Source organism: Rhinatrema bivittatum, chromosome 4 (genome assembly GCF_901001135.1).
Source record: "Rhinatrema bivittatum chromosome 4, aRhiBiv1.1, whole genome shotgun sequence".
In the NCBI taxonomy this organism is placed as follows: Eukaryota; Metazoa; Chordata; class Amphibia; order Gymnophiona; family Rhinatrematidae; genus Rhinatrema; species Rhinatrema bivittatum.
This window is the reverse complement of record NC_042618.1, coordinates 323,801,896-323,822,745: the sequence shown is the minus strand read 5'-3', so window position 1 is coordinate 323,822,745 and position 20,850 is coordinate 323,801,896. Positions and strand designations below refer to the sequence as shown.

The window sequence follows — 20,850 nt, the reverse complement described above, 5'->3', positions numbered from 1 at the left end:
TCTTGGCAGTGGCTTCTACCTCCACGAGGATGGTCTCTTGAAAACCATCCTCGTGGAGGTAGAAGCCACTGCCAAGAAAGCAAGAGCCTTCCTCATCCAACATGTTGATACTGACAGCCAGCAGCTTTACAAGACACCCAGGCTCTAGGTTGTGGTTTCTGGCTTAGGTCAGTAAACAATGTGTACCAGAGTGGTAGATCTGAAAGTTCAAGTGAGGTAGTCTAGAGTGGATTGACTAGAGGCAGCACAATGCACCTGGCAGGAGGGACCCCCACTGGTTGATCTGTAACGTGGTCCAGTCAATAGATGATTGGTGGAGTTTGAGCCAGGACAGTCTGTTACTTTGGGTAGCACACAGAACTTGAGATTTTCTCGATGTGAACCAATATGCATAGTGATAGGCAAGGTGGCCATGGTCACGAGATCAGGTAGAGGTTCACTATAGATGGAGGAAATAACACAGGGTGTGGTTAAGCTGGTAGTAATAACTGGTGAAACAGTGATTTCTGAATAAAATTTCCCCCTGCTCCAGTGTCTAATAAGGTTTCAGCTTTAACAGAGTGTTCACCGAAAATGAGAGACACCGGTATCACCAGTTGTGGAGAGGCAGCTAGACAGTTGAAAACTGTCTTCCCGATTAAGCATATGTTCATGGAATTTCCTGGTTTCTCGAGACAATGGCTAGCGAAATATCCCTGTGCTGCACAGTAAAGGCAAAGGTTATGCAATCTTCATTTCTGTTTTTCTTCTTCAGAGAGCTGTGTTCTGCCCAACTGTATGGGTTCCTCAAAGATGACAACCCTCGAAGAATCTGAGATTGGCTCCAGGGGATTCAGAGGTTTGGAAGTCACAGGAATAGTTTGATAAGATGTTTTCTCTTGAGCTTGTTCCTGGAATCTTAGATCAGCTTGGATAGCCAAGGCAATAAGTGCTTCTAGGGATGGAGGAAGATCCCGAGCTGCCAGGTAGTCTTTTATTCTTCCAGATAATCCTTGCCAGAAAATGACAGTTTGTCTGTAGTCACCCCAACCAAGCTTGGAAGCTAAGGTACAAAATTCTACTGCATATTCACCCACAGTGCAAGAGCCTTGACAAATGCAGAGAAGTTCTGTGGCAGCGGATGAGACGCACCTGGGTTTGTCAAAGATCAGGCGGAACTGTTGTATGAAGTTATCCAAATTTCTAAAAAGCAAGTCATCTCATTCCCACAAGGGAGAAACCCAGGCAAGAGCTGGACTGTCTGGCAAGGTAAGAATATACGTAATCTTGAGAGGACTGAAAAAAAAAAACCAAGCCAGTTGTAGCTCGAAGTGCATTTTGCAAACATTGAGGAACCCTCTGAACCCCTTGGGATCACCACTATACCTTGGAGATGGCGGAAACTGGATCATGAATTCCACAGTCCAAATGGGAGCTGGCACAGAGTTCACCAGAGCTGATACTGGGAGAGGGCCTGGAAGTTGGCCCTACATAGTGTCCAAATGCTGGGTCAGATCCTGTAGTATCCTGTCAGGAGATCAAACTGCTACTGGGTTTGTTGAGTACAGTTGCCTAGGACAGTGGTCAAGGAATTCAACTCGGCCTATTGCTCCCATTCTTGGGTGGCTCATGGAAGTGCGTTTGCAGAGCTCATGGCCTCAGCAAACTGTGACAAATGGCATGAGCATGAGCCCTTCTTGTTGTGGCTCAGTAGACACAGCCTCATGGGCAAGCTCATGAGGCCTTTGCTGACAGCTGGAGAACAGGCCAGGCTAAGGCTTCACCTAGACCAACTGCTTCCCCTGCAGGCTAAGCCCTTGGGTTCTGGCAACTGGCAGGGCTTATGGCAAGACTTGAGCGAGACAAAGCCAAGGACAGAACAGGAGACAAGGCTGACGATGAGCTGGATGAGGTGAGGCTGAGGCAAGGTTGAAGACAAGCTGGATGAGGCAAGGCTAAGGCAGGGCTGAAGACAAGCTGGACGAAGCAAGGCTGAAGACGAGCTGGACAAAGCAATGCTGAGGCAAGGCTAAAGGCAGGCCTATGAGGCATGATGACCCGTTGCTGTCTGTGAGGCCCTTTTTATAGAGCTGAAGAGATTATGTCATTGCTGGGTGCTGTCGAGTCTTCCTGTCACAGGCCCTTTAAATAAGGAGACGTCGGGCGCGAACGCACGTGGGAGGGAAGAAGGCGGCGACTTCTGTGCCGTGTAGTGGGTCCGGAGTAGGGTGAATGAAGCCACTTGCGGGGTCATCCTGTGAGCGGTAAATATAACATATTTGCCTGGTATATTTAAATTCTTCTGAGACTTGTTGCATCTGAATTAATTTTTAGGCTTTTGACAGAAACATTTTTTGGCTAATGGATCTTTGTGATCAGATTCCAAAATTTATAGGCTTCTCTTCCCTGGGTCAGCCAGAGCTGGGGATGCCTCAGAGGCAGTGTTCAGAGTCCCTAGGGTTGCCATTGGCAACACCTCAGATTTAGAACTATGTTAACCAAGTTCCGGAAGGCTGACCTGGGAGGAGCATACAAAAAAAGGAGTAGTTATGAGTGAAGCTCATGGCATTGTGACCCAACAGAGGCTGATTCTGATGGAACAGGAAACCCAATGAGAATGAAGTAAATTGCTGGGCCAAAGAAAATTTCTCCACCACTGGAAAATTGGGTCCATTTTGATAATTTATTATGGAAGCCCTCATGTCTTCTTTGTGGTCATTTTTTGTGCTTTAATATTTGAATATCCTTTTTTTGAGGGTGCCACAAATAACCTCAGACACTAGAAGAAAACATTTTATAATACTTTGGTTCCATCCTTGTTTAATACTTTCCTACATACACAACTTTGATTGCTGCTATTCGACTTGGCGCACTCCTTCCCACCTCACAATCCACTAATGCTCTTGGGGCTTTGGCTTGGTAGTACTAGCAGATATTGCCTTGTTTGCAATATAGCCCAGCTCCCTGTAGCCCAAGTTAACCCTACACTTGTTTGTGTTAAGTCTCATCTACCTATTTGCCTAAAATATCTAAATCCTTCTATAAAAACTGCATGTCCTGTAGTGTGTTTATAATGAGACAAAAATAAAGGCTTATTGCTTCCTCCAGATAATTCATTAAAATATTAAATAATGGTTGATACACCAAGCCCCGTAAGACCCTACTTCAGGGCTTTCCAAACTGTGGGTCAGGACCCTCATATGGGGTCACAAAATAGAGATGTGAATCGGAACTGGAATCAGTTCTGATTTCGGTTCTGATTCACATTGTGGTTTTTTTTTTCATCCGGCCCGATCACAGTTTTGTTTATCGGCTGCGCCCGAGCCGATAAACAAAAAACCCACCCCGACCCTTTAAAACTAATCCCTTAGCTTCCCCCACCCTCCCGACCCCCCAAAAAAACGTTTTACAGGTATCTGGTGGTCCAGTGGGGGTCCCGGGAGTGATCTCCCGCTCTGGGGCTGTCGGCTGCCACTAATAAAAATGGCGCCGATGGCCTTTGCCCTTACCATGTGACAGGGTATCCGTGCTATTGGCCGGCCCCTGTCACATGGTAGGAGCACTGGATGGCCTGCACCATTTTTAAAGATGGCACTGGCCATCCAGTGCTCCCTCCATGTGACAGGGACCGGCCAATGGCACGGAAACCCTGTCACATGGTAAGGGCAAAGGGCCATCGGCGCCATTTTGATTAGTGGCAGCCGACGGCCCGGGAGCGGGAGATCGCTCCCGGGACCCCCACTGGACCACCAGGTACCTGTAAAAAGTTTTTGGGGGGGTTGGGGTGGGTTTAGGGGTTATTTTTGTGTGCCGTTTTTCCCGCCCTCCCCCAAAACGATAAGAGAACCCCCCACGAACAATTTTGTGGGGTTTTCCTATCATTTCGGGGGAGCCCCCGGTTTCTGACGATTTTGAAAATATCGTACGATATTTTCAATCGTCCGAAGCCCGATTCACATCCCTATCACAAAACATTCAGCTGCAGTCACAAGTGCTTCAAATGGCAGCAGCATTAGTAATATAAGTTGGCATGGTATCTGTGAGCCAGAATACGTTCACAAGCCCTGTAGTGGCCCTGCCCTCCCATGGGTTTGTGGTAACAGGAAGCCCTGCATAAGGAGGGTTTGGGGGCCACTGCAGGGCCTGTGTGCTTGCACTGGCTCACAAGCCCCACGCTGACTTTCATTACTAATGCTGCTGCTGCCTGCAGATCACTGTCATGCTTGGGATCAGCCATGAGGGGAGGGAGAGCTGTGTGTGATTGGGCCAAGAGAGACTGCCATTGTTTCTCTCTCCTCACCCACCTCTGAACTTACCCAAGAGAAAGATGTTGCTTTTGTCATCAGCCTTCCCTCTCTTCCCACCAGCTGTCATCCACCTTTGGCCTGGGGCCTAAGGAATATGTTGTTGCTGACCCTGCCCAGAAAGATGTTTAGAGGACGGATTGTTTGAAAGAAAGGATCAGTTGCAGGAGGAATTTGAGGGTTGAATCAGCTGGAGGGTGAGAAGGGGGAACGACAGAATCTGGGGGATATAAGAGAGGAGCTGGGGGTGAGATGCGATCAGCTGGGGGAGGGGGGAGGTGAAAGAAGAGCTGGAGGAGAAGAGATGAGGTTGGGGACTGAGAGAGAGAGGATGGCAGATGAGAGTGAGGCGGGAATAAGGAAGAGGTGAGAGGATCAGTTGGTTGTAATAAGAAGGGCTTGGGGTGAGAGAGGATCAACCAGGGGTGTGTGAAAAGGGCTGGAGGGGGTCAAAGAAGGGATGGGGATAGATAGGTGAGAGCATCTGGGAGATGTAAGAGGGGATCAGATAGAGGGGGAAGAGGTTGAGGGGGGGGGGGTGTCTACTGGAGGGGATAGAGGTTGAGAGAGAAGTCTGACCAGAGAAGGTGGAGGTTGAGAGACAAGATCGTCTGGAGTGCAGTAAGGATAAGAGTGGAGAGCTTGTTGGAAGGGGCCTAACATCCTGCTAATTTGTTTTGGTTGTCTGGGGTCCTGTGACTTTTCAAGTGCTAAAGTGGGGTGACATTGGATGAAAGTTTGGGAAGCTCTGCCTTACTTGTCACCTTATTCTGATAAAAATGTCAATAATGATAACCCACTGGTGCTTCCCCACTTCCGCCAGTTCCTTATTCACAAATGATAACATTAAACCTCATTATCTCTAATCTGAAGTTCAGCCTTTCATGAAATACAATGTCAAACACTTTGTTTTGGCAGGACCTTTTGCTCCTGAACCCAGGCCAGGCCCTGCTAATCATTTGCAAACCCCTCCCCCACCCTGCACACACCTGTTCCCTCCTTTTAATTATGAATTTTGGTATTTTCCACAGACTTGACATTACAGTAACGGGTCATTTGTGGTCTGGTTCTGATTTGGATCCCCGTTTGGAATAGGGGAATGCCATATGTCCTAAATCAATCCTGAGCAACGTGCTCGGCTTTAACTGATTCCAGAAATAGAAAGCACAGTGAAATGTGTTAACCACTACACATTTCCCACAGTACTTACAAGATGAATTCCATCTAGTCCTGGTGCTTTCTTTACTTGTCAGGGTCAATCTACCTCAAACAGGCTTTCTACCTTACAAACAAACCCTACCTCACCGTAGTGAGGTAGGGTTTGTCTGTGTCCCTAATATTTTAATAACTGGGAACCTTTCAGTTGTGGTCACCCTAAGATTGCTGTTGATTAGCAAGGGGAGGGGGAAAAGGAATAATATGTATTGACTTTCTCTCTTCCAACCCCCTCCCCCCAACTAATCCACACTTTCTCTCTCTTCTACCTCCCCTCCACCCTTGCCCACTACCATCACTTCCCTCCCCTCCAGGGATGATCCAAGCGACCCCTGCATTCTCTTTGCTCCCAGCTTGTGCATCCTCACTCTACCCTCTGACGAGTGACGGCCAAGTCCTGGAATCACAGCTGCAGGCTGCCCTCTGTGAGCTGCCGGCCCCCTCTCCAAGTTTCTTCCCACGTGCTGCCTGCCATGTCTGCTCCATGCTCACGCCCCTCCGCCCTCTCTGTTTTCCACACGCTCACCGAGGAAGGGGAGTGGCTGGAGCTGCAAATGGAGAGGCCCTGAGTTTTGTAGTGCTTCCTGGGAAACTCGGCAACTGATGCAAATTCTCTGAGCCTCCGGGTGAAATTCGGAGGGTTCCCAGACCGCCCCAATCTGACAAAGGCTCTTACGTGCTGAAAGAAGTAAATATCTTTAAGGATATGTAAAACATGTGGTGTTGAGTTGTCCGTTGGCTCCATATTTTTACTATACAATAACCAACCTCGTTCCCTTTAGTATATCAAACTGCAACCTCCAGAAAAACAGGAAACCTCTGGATTCTGTGGTTTTTGTGTGGTTACCACCTGTGGTCCAGCCCTTACTTTTGGCTGGCCATTTGGATGGCTCCCGTGTTTTATTCTTGAATTTTTATTAATTAACAATTTTTTTAATTTTTCTCCTATTTTTGTAAATTTCCTCCTATTTTTGTTGACTAGTTGTTTGTGCATTAATTCCCCGATATGCGGTGCGGTCCCTCATTAGTTTCACATTAACCAATTGACTTATCTTTGGGTTGTTTAATTGCCGCCGCTGTTTCATGGGACCACCTTCGCTTGCCCGACACTGGCCATGTTTCCGCAGTTGTCTGCCTGTTTCAGGGGCCTCGGGAAGGGACTTCTAGTCGCGGAACTTCCGTCACAATGCACTAGTAGCATCTATTTTTTCTTTGCGTCTCTTTTCCGTGAGCGGCGCCTTCATTCTTGTCGGCTCACGTCTCTTTTCCGTGAGCGGCACCTTCATTCTTGTCGGCTCACGTCTCTTTTCCGTGAGCGGCGCCTTCATTCTTGCCGCTCACGAAAAGAGACGCAAAGAAAAAATAGATGCTACTAGTGCATTGTGACGGAAGTTCCGCGACTAGAAGTCCCTTCCCGAGGCCCCTGAAGCAGGCAGACAACTGCCGAAACATGGCCAATGTCGGGCAAGCGAAGGTGGTCCCATGAAACAGCGGCGGCAATTAAACAACCCAAAGATAAGTCAATTGGTTAATGTGAAACTAATGAGGGACCGCACCGCATATCGGGGAATTAATGCACAAACAACTAGTCAACAAAAATAGGAGGAAATTTACAAAAATAGGAGAAAAATTCAAAAAATTGTTAATTAATAAAAATTCAAGAATAAAACACGGGAGCCATCCAAATGGCCAGCCAAAACTAAGGGCTGGACCACAGGTGGTAACCGCACAAAAACCACAGAATCCAGAGGTTTCCTGTTTTTCTGGAGGTTGCAGTTCCATATTTGTACTGGCAGACTGATCCAGGCTTGGGTTTCCCCCTCTGCACACACTGACCTGTATTTCAGCTTCTCTAAGAGAAGCCCACCTAGAAGTCTATGCAAGGGGGTAACATCAGACTAGGCTCACCCTGTCAGTGACAATAAACAAATAAAAGCTATGGGATCAGCTGGCCGCTCTACTTGCATGTTGAATTTACTCATTTCTTTATCCCAGTCAATTTCTGTATAATTCAGATTTTTTGCAATGAGAGAACTACTCAGCTTTGCAGTTCTCATGATGGTGCCCGAAATCACACTTGCTGCAGAAAGGTGAGGAGCAGTTCTGATCCTTGAGGGCCACGAAGCAGTCTGGTTTTCAGGATATCTTCAGTGAATGTGCATAAGAGAGATTTACTTGCATATTAATCTTATGCATATGCACTGTAAACATCTTGAAAACTAAATCGGTTTGAGGCCCCTGAGGACTAAAATTGCTCCGCTCCCTCTGCTCTATAAACATCAGGGGGGGTCTCAACTTCTGTGCAGGAGCAGGCAAGTGCGGTTCTCAAGCACCACAAGCCAGTCTGGTTTTCAGAATATCCACAATGAATATGCCTGATGTGCACTTGCATACAATGGAGACAGTGGATGCAAACGCATCTCATGAACATTCAGTGTGGACATCTTGAAAACCCCACCGACTTGCGGCATTCGAGGCCCTGAGTTACTTGCTCCTGTGCAAGTGCAAGTGTCTGTGTAGCCAGCCTTAATTTAATATAATCTTATTACAAAACAGAGCTGCTAATCTAAGATATCCTGTCAATGTCAGCAGCAGTAAAACCAGATCACAATGTAACCACTGTATACTTATTTTTATAGTGCTACAGACCGATGCAGCACTATGTAAGCATCAAAAATGTGATATTCTGAAGCTTGTAAGATGTATTTCAGTTTTAAGGCAATTCTGAAATCAAACTAGCACATCCCTTTTTGTTATTTAAAATTTAGATGTTAAGTAGAGCGGACCATTTCTGAAGCATATTTCATGTATCCATTCCAGGCTCAAAACTCCTTAAATGGTTTGCAGACAACTCTCTTTTCTAGGGGTAATTCTGCAGCATCGCACATTAAGTTACACCAGTTTTCAAAACAGACTTCTCACATAAGACCCCGGTGAAAATTATCCCTGTAAAACCTCGTGCACACAATTGTACAATTGCTATTCGGTGCACCTAAGACTTGCTCAGAGAATTTACGTGCACACATCCTAAAGGACATGTGTTAAGTCCCAACTCCTGCCCAGGCTCCACTCCCTAGAACACCTCTCCCCTATGTGTGGAAAAGCAGGCACGTGGGGAGGGCAATTTTCAAACTGTGAGCGGGTGTGTAAGGACCGCGGGTACTTTTTACCCGCAGACTTCGTGTCAGTTTTTAAAAGGGGAAAGTTCCCTTTCAAAAAGCGCATGTATGGACCTGCACCAGCTGCTTGTATGGGTACTTTTCCCAGTAAAAGTCTGTGCATTACGTGCTTACCTCGCCCAGACTCCATCCCCCAGGAACATTTCTGCTCTCTGTGGCAATGCTTATATACTTTCACATGCAATTTTTAAAGACCTCCATTTCTGCATGTAAAACACTGTTTTATGCATGGAAATGGCTTTGAAAATTGCCATTTGTGTGAGTGTGTGTGAGTGAGTGAGAGAAAGAGTGTGTGTGTGTGTGTGTGTGTGTGTGTAGCTGGGTTTAAAAAAGGTTTGGATAAGTTCCTGGAGGAGAAGTCCATAGACTGCTATTAATCAAGTTGACTTAGGAAATAGCCACTGCTTATTATTGGCATTAGAAATATGGGATTTATTTACTGTTTGGAAATTTGGCAGGCACTTGAATCCTGGATTGGCCATGGTTGGTAACAGGATGCTGGGCTTGATGGACCCTCGATCTGACCCAGTATGGCAACTTCTTATGTTCTTATGCGCGCGCACATAATTTTACGCATGTATCTGATGCACAATTTTGTAAATGGCCATTTCTGAAGGTAAAGCACAATTTTACTTGCAGAAGTCCCCTTGAAAATTACCCTCTATCTGCTTCAAGGCAAATAAAGGAAAATTGGTTCTTACCTGCTAATTTTTGTTCCTGTAGTACCACGGATCAGTCCAGACACCTGGGTTCATCTCCCCCTATCAGCAGATGGAGACAGATTAAAAAAACCTCGCTGACACCGTAGCTAAGCAACTGTGCCACCTGCAGTTCGTCAATATGTATCTATATCAAAGCAGATAATAGCAAAAAATATGGAACCATTAAACAACAGTTAACAAGAACATGGAATGCATTAGAGAACAATCTTACAGCTGAGCAGACGACTCTCCCATTAATATACCCTGCTTCTAATTGGGCAGGCTCTGGACTGATCCATAGTACTACAGGAACGAAAATTAGCAGAAAAGAACCAATTTTCCTTTCCCTGTACGTACCCGGATCAGTCCAGACACCTGGGATGTACCAAAACCCTTACCCAGGGTGGGTAAGGGTTTTGCGCCCCGACATCTAAGCGATAGTGCCTTGCAAAAGTATGCAGCGACTTCCAAGTCACCGCTCTGCAAATTTCCTGTGGGGAAACAAGTTGAGATTCCGTCCACAAGGCCGCTTGCGAACGTGTGGAGTGAGCACGCAAGCCTTCCGGAACTGGATAGACCCCGTGTAATATACGCGGAAGAAATAGCCTCCTTCAACCATTGTGCAATAGAGGCTTTATAAGCCTTGGAGCCTTTATTAGGACCTCCACAGCACGAACAGGTGATCGGACCTCCTACAGTCATTGGTAATCTCAAGATAACGCAATAAAGCTCTCTGAATATCTAGACATTTGAGCTCCCTCGCATTAGGATCCGACGCTGGTAAGTTAGGAAAAGCCGCAAGTTCCACGGAATGATTGACATGGAACGCTGAAACCATCTTTGGTAAAAAGGAAGGTACCGCCTGTAAAAAAAAACCTCCGGATTCCAAAATCTGAAGGAAAAGATCTCGATAAGATAATTCCTGCAACTCAGAAATTCTTCTAGCTGAACAAATGGCGACGAGAAAAATTACCTTAAGTGTCAAATCCTTTAACATAGCCCTTTGGAGCGGCTCGAAGGGAGGTTCACACAGAGTTTAAGAACTTGATTAAGATTCCAGGACGGACAAGATTTCCGAACTGGAGGATGAAGATTCATCATACTTCTAAGAAAACGAACCACGTCCGGATGAGACGAAATAGAGGAACCTTCAATTTTGCCATGGAGATAGCCCAGTGCTGCTACCTGCACTTTAAGAGAACTAAGAGATAAGCCCTTGGTGAAGCCATACTGTAAGAAAGATAATATTTCAGGAATTAAGGCCCTAAGAGGGCGAATTCCCCTGTCAGAACACCAGGACTCAAAAGTCTTCCATACCCGAACATAAGAGAGGTTAGTAGACTTCCTTCTAGACTGTAACAATATGGTGAATACCAAGTCCAGGTAACCTTTCCTTTTCAAACGCTTCCTCTCAAAAGCCATGCCGCTAGACAAAAGCGAGCAGCCTGGTCGAAAAATATAGGACCCTGTCCAAGAAGACGCATCAGGTGGCCGAAGCGAAGCGGGCCGTCCACTGCCAGGTTGACCAGATCCACAAACCATGGACACCGAGGCCACTCCGGAGCCACCAGAATCACCTCTCTGCAATGCTTTTCTATGCGACGTAGAACTTTGCCCACCAGTGGCCACAGAGGAAAAACAAACAGTAGAACTCCCTGAGGCCATGGTAGAACCAGAACGTCAACCCCTTCGGCCCCGTACTGTCTTCAGAGACTGAAGAATCAGAAGGCCTTGGCATTCCAAGAGGTCGCCATAAGGTTGACATGAGGTAGACCCCAACGATCTAAAATTAACTGCATGGCTGTCTCTGACAGTTCCCACTCACCTGGATCCAAGTGTGTGTGACTCAAAAAATCCACCTGAACATTCTCTGTTCCTGTGATGTGGGATGCCGCTAATCTCTCTAGATGTCGTTCCACCTAGAGCACCAACCTCTGCACATCTAGAGCCAACTCCTTGCTTTTGGTTCTGCCCTGCCGATTTATATACGCTACTGTTGTTGCGTTGTCCGACAGAACTCAAACCGGACGATTCCGTAGTAATGGCAGAAACTCCTTCAAGGCCAAGCAAACTGCCCTGGTCTCTAGACGGTTGATAGACAACGCAGACTGTCTCATGGACCAGGATCCCTGAACCGAATGGGACTGACAAACTGCTCCCCATCCAGAGAGACTGGCAGTGGTAGAAACCACCATCCAATCAGGAACTTCAAGGTCCACTCCCCAACTGAGATTGGAAGTCTGAAGCTACCATGACAGACTGTCTCTCGGCAAACCCTCGAGAGGTAAGCAGATATGATATTCTTCTGATACTGGCTTCCAGCGAGACAACAATGCCATCTGTAGTGGTCTCATATGGCAAAACGCCCAGGGATCCAAGTTAGCATGGAGGCCATTGAGCCGAGTACCTGTAAGTAGTTCCAGACCTTGGGTACCTGCAACTACAAAAACTGGCAGATCTGGGCCTGAAGTTTCAAGCTTCAATCTTGAGAGAGAAAGACTCTGCCTATAAGAGTATCGAACCGAGCTCCTAAATACTCCAAAGTTTGTGTTGGTGATAGCTGACTTTTGTCATGATTCACTACCCAACTTAGGGACTGTAGGACTTTGAGAACTCAATGAACCAACTTGAGGCATAGAGACTCTGACTTGGCTCTGATCAACCAATCATCCAATTATGGGTGAACTAGAATACCCTTCTTTCGAAGGAAAGCTGCCACCACCACCATCACCTTGGTGAAAGTCCACGGAGCCATGGTGAGACCAAACGGAAGAGCCTGAAACTGAAAATGTTGACCCAGAATCATGAAGTGGAGAATATGCTGAGAGTCCTGATGGATGGGAATATGTAGATAAGCCTCCATGACATCCAAGGAAGCCAGGAATTCTCCTTTGCGTACAGCCGCTATGACCGACCTGAGGGTTTCCATCCTGAAGTGTGGCACCTTGAGTTTTGCATTGACCTTTAAATCGAGTATCGGCTGAAACGAGCCCTCCTTTTTGGGGACCAGAAAATAAATGGAGTATCTCCCCTGATGGAGCTCCGCTCTGGGAACTGGTACTACTGCAATTAACCGACATAACCAGTCTAGAGTCAGTTGTAATGCCGCCCGCTTGACCGGATAGCTGCATGGGGAAATTAGAAAAAGTTCCCATACGGGACAAGTAAATTCTAAAATGTAACCATTTATCATCACATTGAGAACCCACTGGTCCTGAGTGATCTTGGCCATTTGTCGTAAAAGTGCCGTATGCGAGTGGACCAGCCTGGCATCATTGGGTAGACTTACCTCCTAACGAGGAGCCACCAGAGGATCCCCTAAAAGACCTTCTGGCTCCACGAAAGGATTGTCCCCATTCTTGCCCTGAAAAATAGGCAAAAATAGCTAAAAATTCTTGTAAAAAAGTATTGTAAAGAGCCTGCAGCCGCCTCAGTGGCCTCGTGAAGGGAGGAAAATGGACAACTAGATTTATACCTCACAGGCGCCCAGAACGAGCACACACAAGGGTACCAACCCCCGGCTCGGCCGCCTCAACCAGACAGGGAAGAACCCTAAGAATTGTAATAAAAAAAAGAAAAGAAAAAAATTAGCTAAAAAAAATTAGTCAACTGCAGAACTGCAGGATTAATAACTCTGCCATCTGCTGGAGACACAGAAATACTGACGAACTGCAGGTGGCACGGTTGCTTAGATACGGTGTCAGTGAGGTTTTTTGCTCTGTCACCATTTGCTGATAGGGGGAGATGAACCCAGGTGTCTGAACTGATCCGGGTACGTACAGGGAATATAAGTACAATAAAAATACTATTTTTTCCACTGTCAAAATGTTCGAATAGATTTTATTATCCAATCCCCGTCACCTGGAGAGAGACATTTTGGAAGGTGGTACAAATAAACTTGTTGAGAGTGGCACCATTTACTTCTTCCTCTCTGCTTTTGTTTGCTTCTTTGACCTATTAATGTGCTTCAAGCATGCTGGTATTATTATAGACTTATGACAGAGACAGGCCATGTTGCTGCACTTTGCAATCATGAATGCTAAACCCTGCTGGGTGTTTCCCAAGGGCAGAGCAAATGGGCTCATGATCATCAATCATAATAAGCAAAGTACAAGAAAGCAAAGTACAAAATGACAACCTCACCCCCCATGATTTACTCTGATTTTTCTGGATTCATATTATTGCGATCCACCTACGGGTGAATACCATGATGGAGGCAGTGCTTGGGATTGTGACTGTTCATCCCATTATCTGTTTTACTCCAAAGTGAAGTATAATGCATGTTTTCTGAGACACAGGTGGCAAGAAAATAGGCCATCATCAGTTTCTGATGAATGCCTAACCTTCCACAGATTTAGACAAAATGTTTCAAAGACAGGCAGAGACTGATTCTAAATCCAAGACAATTTATTCAGTCCTTGAAAGAGTAATGCCCATAAGATTCATAGAGATAGCCGAGTCCCCCGACACATACGTGTTTCATGGACTTGCTGCATCAGGAGGGGCAGAAACACTAAGGGGTAGATTTTAAAAGGTTGCGCGCGGGCGTACATGTGCACGTGCTACCCGGCGCGCACATATGTACACCCGTTTTTATAACTTGCACATGCAGTGCGTGCGTAAGTTATAAAATCAGGGGTCGGAGTGCGCAAGGGGGTGCACAATTGTGCACCTTGCGCATGCCGAGCCGCGCTGCCTTCCCCCATTCCCTTCCCCCTAACCTGACCTTTCCACCCCTTCCCCTAACCTTTCCCCCCACCCCCCAGCCCTACTCTAACCCGCCCCAAAATTTTTATTTTACCTTTTGCGCCTGCCTCTGGGCGGGTTATGAAAACCGAGGCCGAGTTTACCGGTGTCGGTCTTCATAACTCGGCGGTCTGCTGAGTTCATTTATTTTATTTTTTTACTTTAAAAAAGAAGTACAGAAAAGCAGTTTTTTCTGCTTTTCGGTACTTCTTTTCAATGCGTTCAGCTATTAATGCTTGCTCCAGGCAGGCGTTAATATCTGAGCGATAAATGTGCGTCTGAGATGCACATTTATCTTTTTGCATTGGGAGTGCATTAGGGGATTGCTTAGCGCCTATTTTACCCACGTCTAACTGCTCGTTAAGAGTGCGCTCGGCATATTGCATCGGCCCCACTGTTTGAATATATAAAAACTGAACATAAAATCATGGAAAATAAGTCTAGTTTGATTGAATCCTAATGTTGCTATGGTTGTCCACCATGCACAACTCTGCAGCCAAAGGAGGCAGCTCTTTAAGTGCATGCATCCCATTGAGGACCTTTCCCTCTGGCAGAGGAGACCAGAAAGCAAGACCCATGAATTGCTTTAAAAGCCTCCTGCTAGAAAAAGGAAACTTTTTTTTTCTTTTAATTCTTCTTTCTTTTACAACTGAATGTTTCAGATTATGGTTTTGTTTGCGACTCTCTGCCAAGTGCAAGGCACGGCAAGCATGCAGGTACATCTCACTGCATAGGTGCCAGCTCTGTGGGTGCAAACTCCTTCACTGTGCCCTTCCCCCAATCATTTTGAAAAGCTGGCTCCTGTCTCTCAATGAGATTTCAAATGAGCAAGAGAAGGAACCTGTTGCTATGTTGCGTCGAAACATTCCCTGCTCTTGTCTTATACTTCTAGTAGCAAGCTTTCCACTTGATGACAAGGAAACCAGGGGCTTTTAAAAGCAGTATTTCTTGAAAACCAAATATCTCACTCCCACCCCCTATTTTTTTAAGTGGCAAATTCTTTACAGCAGTATTTTTGTAGCCTCTTATCCCTTCCCTTCTAAAGGGAAAACCCCCCCCCCCACACGCCCCTGGTCCCACAAGTGTAAAATAACCACCCTTTAAGTTCTTGTATATGTTGACAACTAACAATAAGATTACAACATGTAGTACTGACAAATATCATGACATCCCTTGGAAATATATGAAATGGAATAAAGGAAAGATATTTCAAATAGGTAAGTCTGAAGCCATGGAGAGGGGAGGTGAGGGGGGTTGGTAACTGCATAGCTTTTTATACTGAAGGCAAAAAAATAAGAGCCAGCTGTTCGGAAGCAAAACAAGTTCATTGGGGAAACGAACAAATCTGTGAACCTGTGGGTAAAAGTCTCAAGCCATGCAAGTCCGTTTCAGCCCCATGCAGAAGGCCGGAGAAGAGATGAATTAGTGGGTGGCATCGGATACAGGCAGTGGCTGGGGTCCAGGGTTAGCTGAAAAGCCAGACGGGAAAGCTTGTAGCTCGAGCTTACCCTGAAATCCCCCCTCACACTTATCCAATATTGCATCACTCACGTCACACAGCTGCAAGGACACAATAATAGGATTTGGAGAAGAAGGAAATTGGAACACAGTAAAAATAAAAACTGTTCGGAAGGTTCTTTCGGAGAGGGCGGGAGGAGAACAGCTTCTCCGAGTACAGGGCGTGATCCGAGGACTGCTTTAGGTAACCTGTATGTAAAAGGACCAAAGCTTGGGTTACCAGGCATCCTGCAGCTAGTGGGATGCGGAAGCACCATCAGCAAGATCTGGTTTTCCAATGTGCTCTTGGTAGAGGTGCAAATATTCAGTATTCTGAGCTGGGGGGGTATAAGAGACAAGGGTCTCCCCACTTGAACACAATGAACAACCGCTATATAATGTCAGGCCAGCAACTGGGGCCCGTCTGTTAAGCTTCGGCATCAGTTCTAAGGCAGAATATTTTATTTTCTCTTCACACAGTGATTCTGGATGGAGGTGGCTGCAGACTTTTAATCGTTTTAAAAAGAGAATGTGATGACACGATAATGTGGGGTCGGTAGCTGGGTGAACGTTTAGTCAAACCATACAAGATTCAGATAGCTCTAGATAGCGAATTATCTATTTTATAATCCTGATACCACACAAACAAACAAGGAGATATTTTAACCAGAAGACATGGCTCTATGCATGCACTGAAGGTATTAGTGATACAGCAAGGCGTCTGTTTTGCTGTTAACTAACAAATCCCCAATAAAATACTGTAGGGACATGCACCATTAACTAAGGAAATGCACAGATTAAGGTTCCACACAGTGTGGCTGAAGCCACTTACTTACAGCTTGCATCTCCTAATTATCACATAACTTACCTGTAACGAGTTCTCTTCAAACAGCAGTTCATGAGTCACACAAGTGAGTGGAGTGACTACACGTACCATCAAATGGAACAAACCTTCTAGAGCTCTCTGGTAAAGACTAAGGGGGTAATTTTCAAAAGGACGTACACACTTATTACTGGGGTTTACACACATAAATGCACTTTATGGGCATAAGTGGGCTTTTGAAAATTGCTACGATATATGCTATTGAATTGTCAATAGGGTTTATGAATGTAAATGCATTTTTGAAAATTGATTATGCTACTTTTACATGCGTAAATCCTTTTGAAAATTACCCCTTAGTCTTTATTGAACATGCATAGGATTTCCCCTCACTATGGAGGTCCCTGCAGCTTCTCTCAGTTCATGTTTTTAGCCAGACAGAACTCCCATAGTAAGAAAGGATGGTTTATCTGATGGGTGAACTGCCATCTTTATAGAACAGCTTTCTCTGAAGGCAAGCAGATCACTAGCCACACAACTAGGACTAAGAGGAGAACATGGCGACAATCGCCAACAGGTGAAAAACACGTTTTCATTGGAGACCTTTTTTTTAATTTTGGGCCCTAGAAGGGAAGAAGTTGAGGTTTACCCCCTCAAAAAGGCAAATAAGAATGGATGGTCTAAACCTGGCATCCCGTCTGGAGGCCTTATCCAGACAGTAATGAGATATAAATATGTGGACTGAACTTCACATCACATCATAGCCTTGGAAAGCTCCTCAAGGGAGATAGACTGTAGATTAGCAACTAAGGCCACTATGGCCTTGATATAGTAAGCTTTATTTTATTTATTTATTTTATTTTTAATTTTTATAGACCGAAGTTCTTGTAGGAACTACAAATCAATCCGGTTTACATACAACTTTTAAATGCCCAAAAAGAGTAGTGGGCTTTACATAGAACAGTTGAACAATAAAACAGGTAACAATAGAACTAACAATAATGATGGAACAAATAGAATAGATAACCAATTAAACATAGTAATATAGTAATAAATATTATATAGAAAATAAATATAAAAGAGATAGAGTAAATGGAGTGTGAGTACAGTATAAATACAAAAGATGAAAGAGCTCAAAAATTAAGGTACAGTTGAAAAAAATCGTAATAGGAAAAACAGTGAGATAACCCATGATTTGGGTTAAAAGACTTGATTAGGTAGCATTAGATGTCTGGGAAGGCTTGACGGAAAAGCCATGTTTTTAGCTTTTTTTTGAACTCCTGATGACTTGGTTCTAGTCTTAGATCTGGGGGGAGCGCATTCCATTGGTGGGGGCCTCCTGAAGATAGTGCTCTTTTGCTCAGTGATGATTTTACCTGTGGGGCTTGCAATGTGCCTTTGTATGCGCTTCTAATTGGTATGGATGAAGTATGAGGTTGGAGTTGGGTGCTTAACATGATCGGAGCTTTGACATGCACTTCCAAGGTCAGTCATGCCTGGGTGACACAGAAGGAGATGCAGTCTGCTACTGAACTGGAAATCATGCATATTGTCACCAAACTGCCATAAAAACTGAGTGGAATTTGATCTAAGAGCTTGAGTCTGCTCCTGAAAGAAGGTGGCAGTTTTTCTGCAATCCAAATTATGGAGAGCTGCTTCATTTAACAGAGCCTCAAGAAACTTACATTGAGATGATTGCTTTAGATGAGACCTGGGGTAGTTGATGACGATCCCTAGCCACACCCAGATGGCAACTCACATTGATTTCTCTTACCGTGATGCTAGTCATGTCAGGTCTCAATCTCCCTGTTCATTTCTGAGCAAAAGTTCCAAAGAGACATACTGAGAGCTAAAGGCCATTGCACCTCTGGTACTGAATACTGTTTTCAGCTTTGCATCAACTCCACAGTTCACCAAGAGGTTGATATTCAAAAGCCATTTAGACAGGTAACGGAAAAGTTATCCGTCTAAATGGCTACCCGGCCATATTCATTGCCGTATGCGGCTAAACTCTTATATTCAGAGTTAGCCGCTTAACCTATGCGGCTAACTCTGATCGGGTCATAGGGCTGTCCTAAAGTTAGCTGGTTAGACAAAACTGGCTAACTTTAAGATAGCTGGGTTTATTCAGCAGTGCATCCACTCCACTGAATACACCCTGCTAGTTAGCTGGATATGTTTATTCGGCTAACTAACTGAGCCACAGAGCAGCTGAAAATGTCCCCCCAAATGCTTATTTGTGAAAAATGGGTGTTCATGTGTTTCCCTCTCCCTGGACTACTATCAATAGAGAAATGTTCAGAGTACCAGAATTCCCCAAACTATGAATCCTCAATATCAGGAATAAGCAAATACAACTCATGCTTATTCATTGAAAAGCAAACCTGTTTGCAGCACTCAAAGACTGAAGTTGCCTACCCCTATTCTATATGCTGAGGAATGTCAAGATGGCTTCAAGACAGGGAGAAACTGGCTTAGTTTTTCCTGGGCCTACATCACTAACTTGAATCTTAGTGTAGTCAGTTTAGACACTGACTTGGCTTCCTGAGTCTGATGGCACTGGAACACTTTGCACCTAAGGATACATACCTGGTCAACTGATGCATTCATTAGGATCAAGGGATTTGGCATCAATATGCATCGAGTGGGTATCAGTGAAATTCTCCTTTGCAATTTCACACTGAACAATGTGGATGACTATGATTGGTTAGCCTTCATAAGAGACTATGCATTCTTTCAAAAGCTAACCTCTGGCCATGACTGTGTCAGAGCATGAAGAACCTCTAGATTTTCTTAGTCATGCATCGAGGAGCTGCACCAATGCATTGAGACTTGGTGCCTGCTGTCTTCAGTTCTCAACATGAGTCTTTGTAATATTTACTCAGACTTGAGCAGGGAGATTAAGACTTGACTTGACCATTGCGCCTATCCTTGGATCAAAGCACTAAAGAGGCTAAGGACCTCTTAGGCAAGGACTGGTCACCAGTGTGATACTGATGTCCCAAGCTGTGGGTTAAGACTTTGAAGCTGCTTTACTGGAACTAGGTTTAATTGCACTGACAAGGAAGGCTTGCAGCCTGAGGATGCATCTTGGAACAGATATCATAACCATCTATGTGGTGGTCCTTCTCAAGGCAGATGTAGCATGCTTTGTGATGGTCGGTGATGGATGTTGCACTTGGGACAAAATTTGAAACTGATGGCTTGCTTCTCTGATATGAGTAAATCCATTGAAGCAAATTCCAAAGAAAACAATTTTTCTTCAGAAAAAAAGACATTTGTAAGAGAAGAACTGACCAAAAGCCTGTCCAGTGCCTTGCTCCCACTAAAAAATCTGAATGGTGAGACCGAAAAAGATAATCACATTTTAATGAAGAGTCAACATCAATGACTATGGAACTAAAACGAGAAAGTAAAATTTCAACCAAGGCCAGGAGAAAACTTTAGCGAGAATGCTGAAGCTGCACAGCCTGTTGGAAACATGACTGAATGGGCCACTAGCAAAAGGAAACTGAAAGAAGCAATGGGGCCACTGTAGTGTGGGAAGTCTTGTGCATTTACAGTAAAGGTCAGCTAAAAGTTCTATAAAGTTTGTTTCTGCTTGGAGCCATGTGCGGTCCATGTGGCCCACTTGTGTGACTGACAACATGCCTGTCGTCAGAGAACTTTCAATACATCATAGCATTAAAATAGTTTTCTTACCTGTAGACATGCTTTCCCCTGGTGATAAGCCATCCAAAATGGTGTGCTCCATAGACTGAGGACTAGACCCAGGTAGGCTTGGTGTAGGCGGCTGTGGCGGTGGCAGTGTGGGTCTCTGTCTTGGCTTGGGGGCGGGTCTCGATTTGCTTAAAGTGCTGGTCAAGGAAGGAGGTGAGGACAGGGATGGTGTAGTAGCCAGAGAAGCTTGCCCAGAGGGCAAGGAGTAGCTTTGTTGGTAACTCAGTCCGTATGGTGATGGGGTGTTTGGAGGGGTGGGTGAAAGGCTGACTGGAGAAGGCTGGCCCGCAGATTGGTCTGATACAACACCAGAGGGGCCAAGGGATACCTTGGGTGGTATAGGTGCAAGCTTCTTTGAAACTGAAAAAAAAACCCCAGAAAAGAAAGAAGATTCATTCCTCAACAATATCTACCACTGTGTCACTTTTTTTTTTTTTTTAAAGGAACAAACCAGCTTCTCAAATGATCTTTCAGACCACCCAGATGTACCTCTCTCACACAAAGTGTAGAAAATGTCTGGTCTTAGGTCATTGTAGTACAGAATCTCATTGGACCTGATTTTCTAAGGATTTTCCCATAGACACAACATGGGAGAAAAACCTTAGTTTAGTAAATCAGGCCCATTGTTTGCTAATGCGTGAGATACACAAATTGACCATGTGCATTAACCAATACCTACATGACACCTT

At 45.1% G+C, this 20,850-nt stretch overlaps 1 protein-coding gene across 5 annotated transcripts in view; it reads right to left on the bottom strand.

The window, feature by feature from the left end:
* The window catches only part of ARHGAP44 (Rho GTPase activating protein 44), a 413,328-nt gene that overhangs the window by 26,770 nt on the left and 365,708 nt on the right, over positions 1-20,850 (bottom strand). For 4 of the 5 annotated variants that reach the window (XR_003856511.1, XR_003856512.1, XM_029600314.1 and 1 more), the window contains exon 20: positions 20,144-20,521. Coding sequence is in view for 3 of the 5 variants with exons in the window: in XM_029600314.1 (XP_029456174.1) it covers positions 20,144-20,521 (378 nt within the window). In the remaining 2 variants the exon portion in view is untranslated. Of the gene's footprint in view, positions 1-15,632; positions 15,685-20,143; positions 20,522-20,850 lie in introns of all 5 variants that reach the window. The other variant, XM_029600315.1, reaches the window with a different exon arrangement.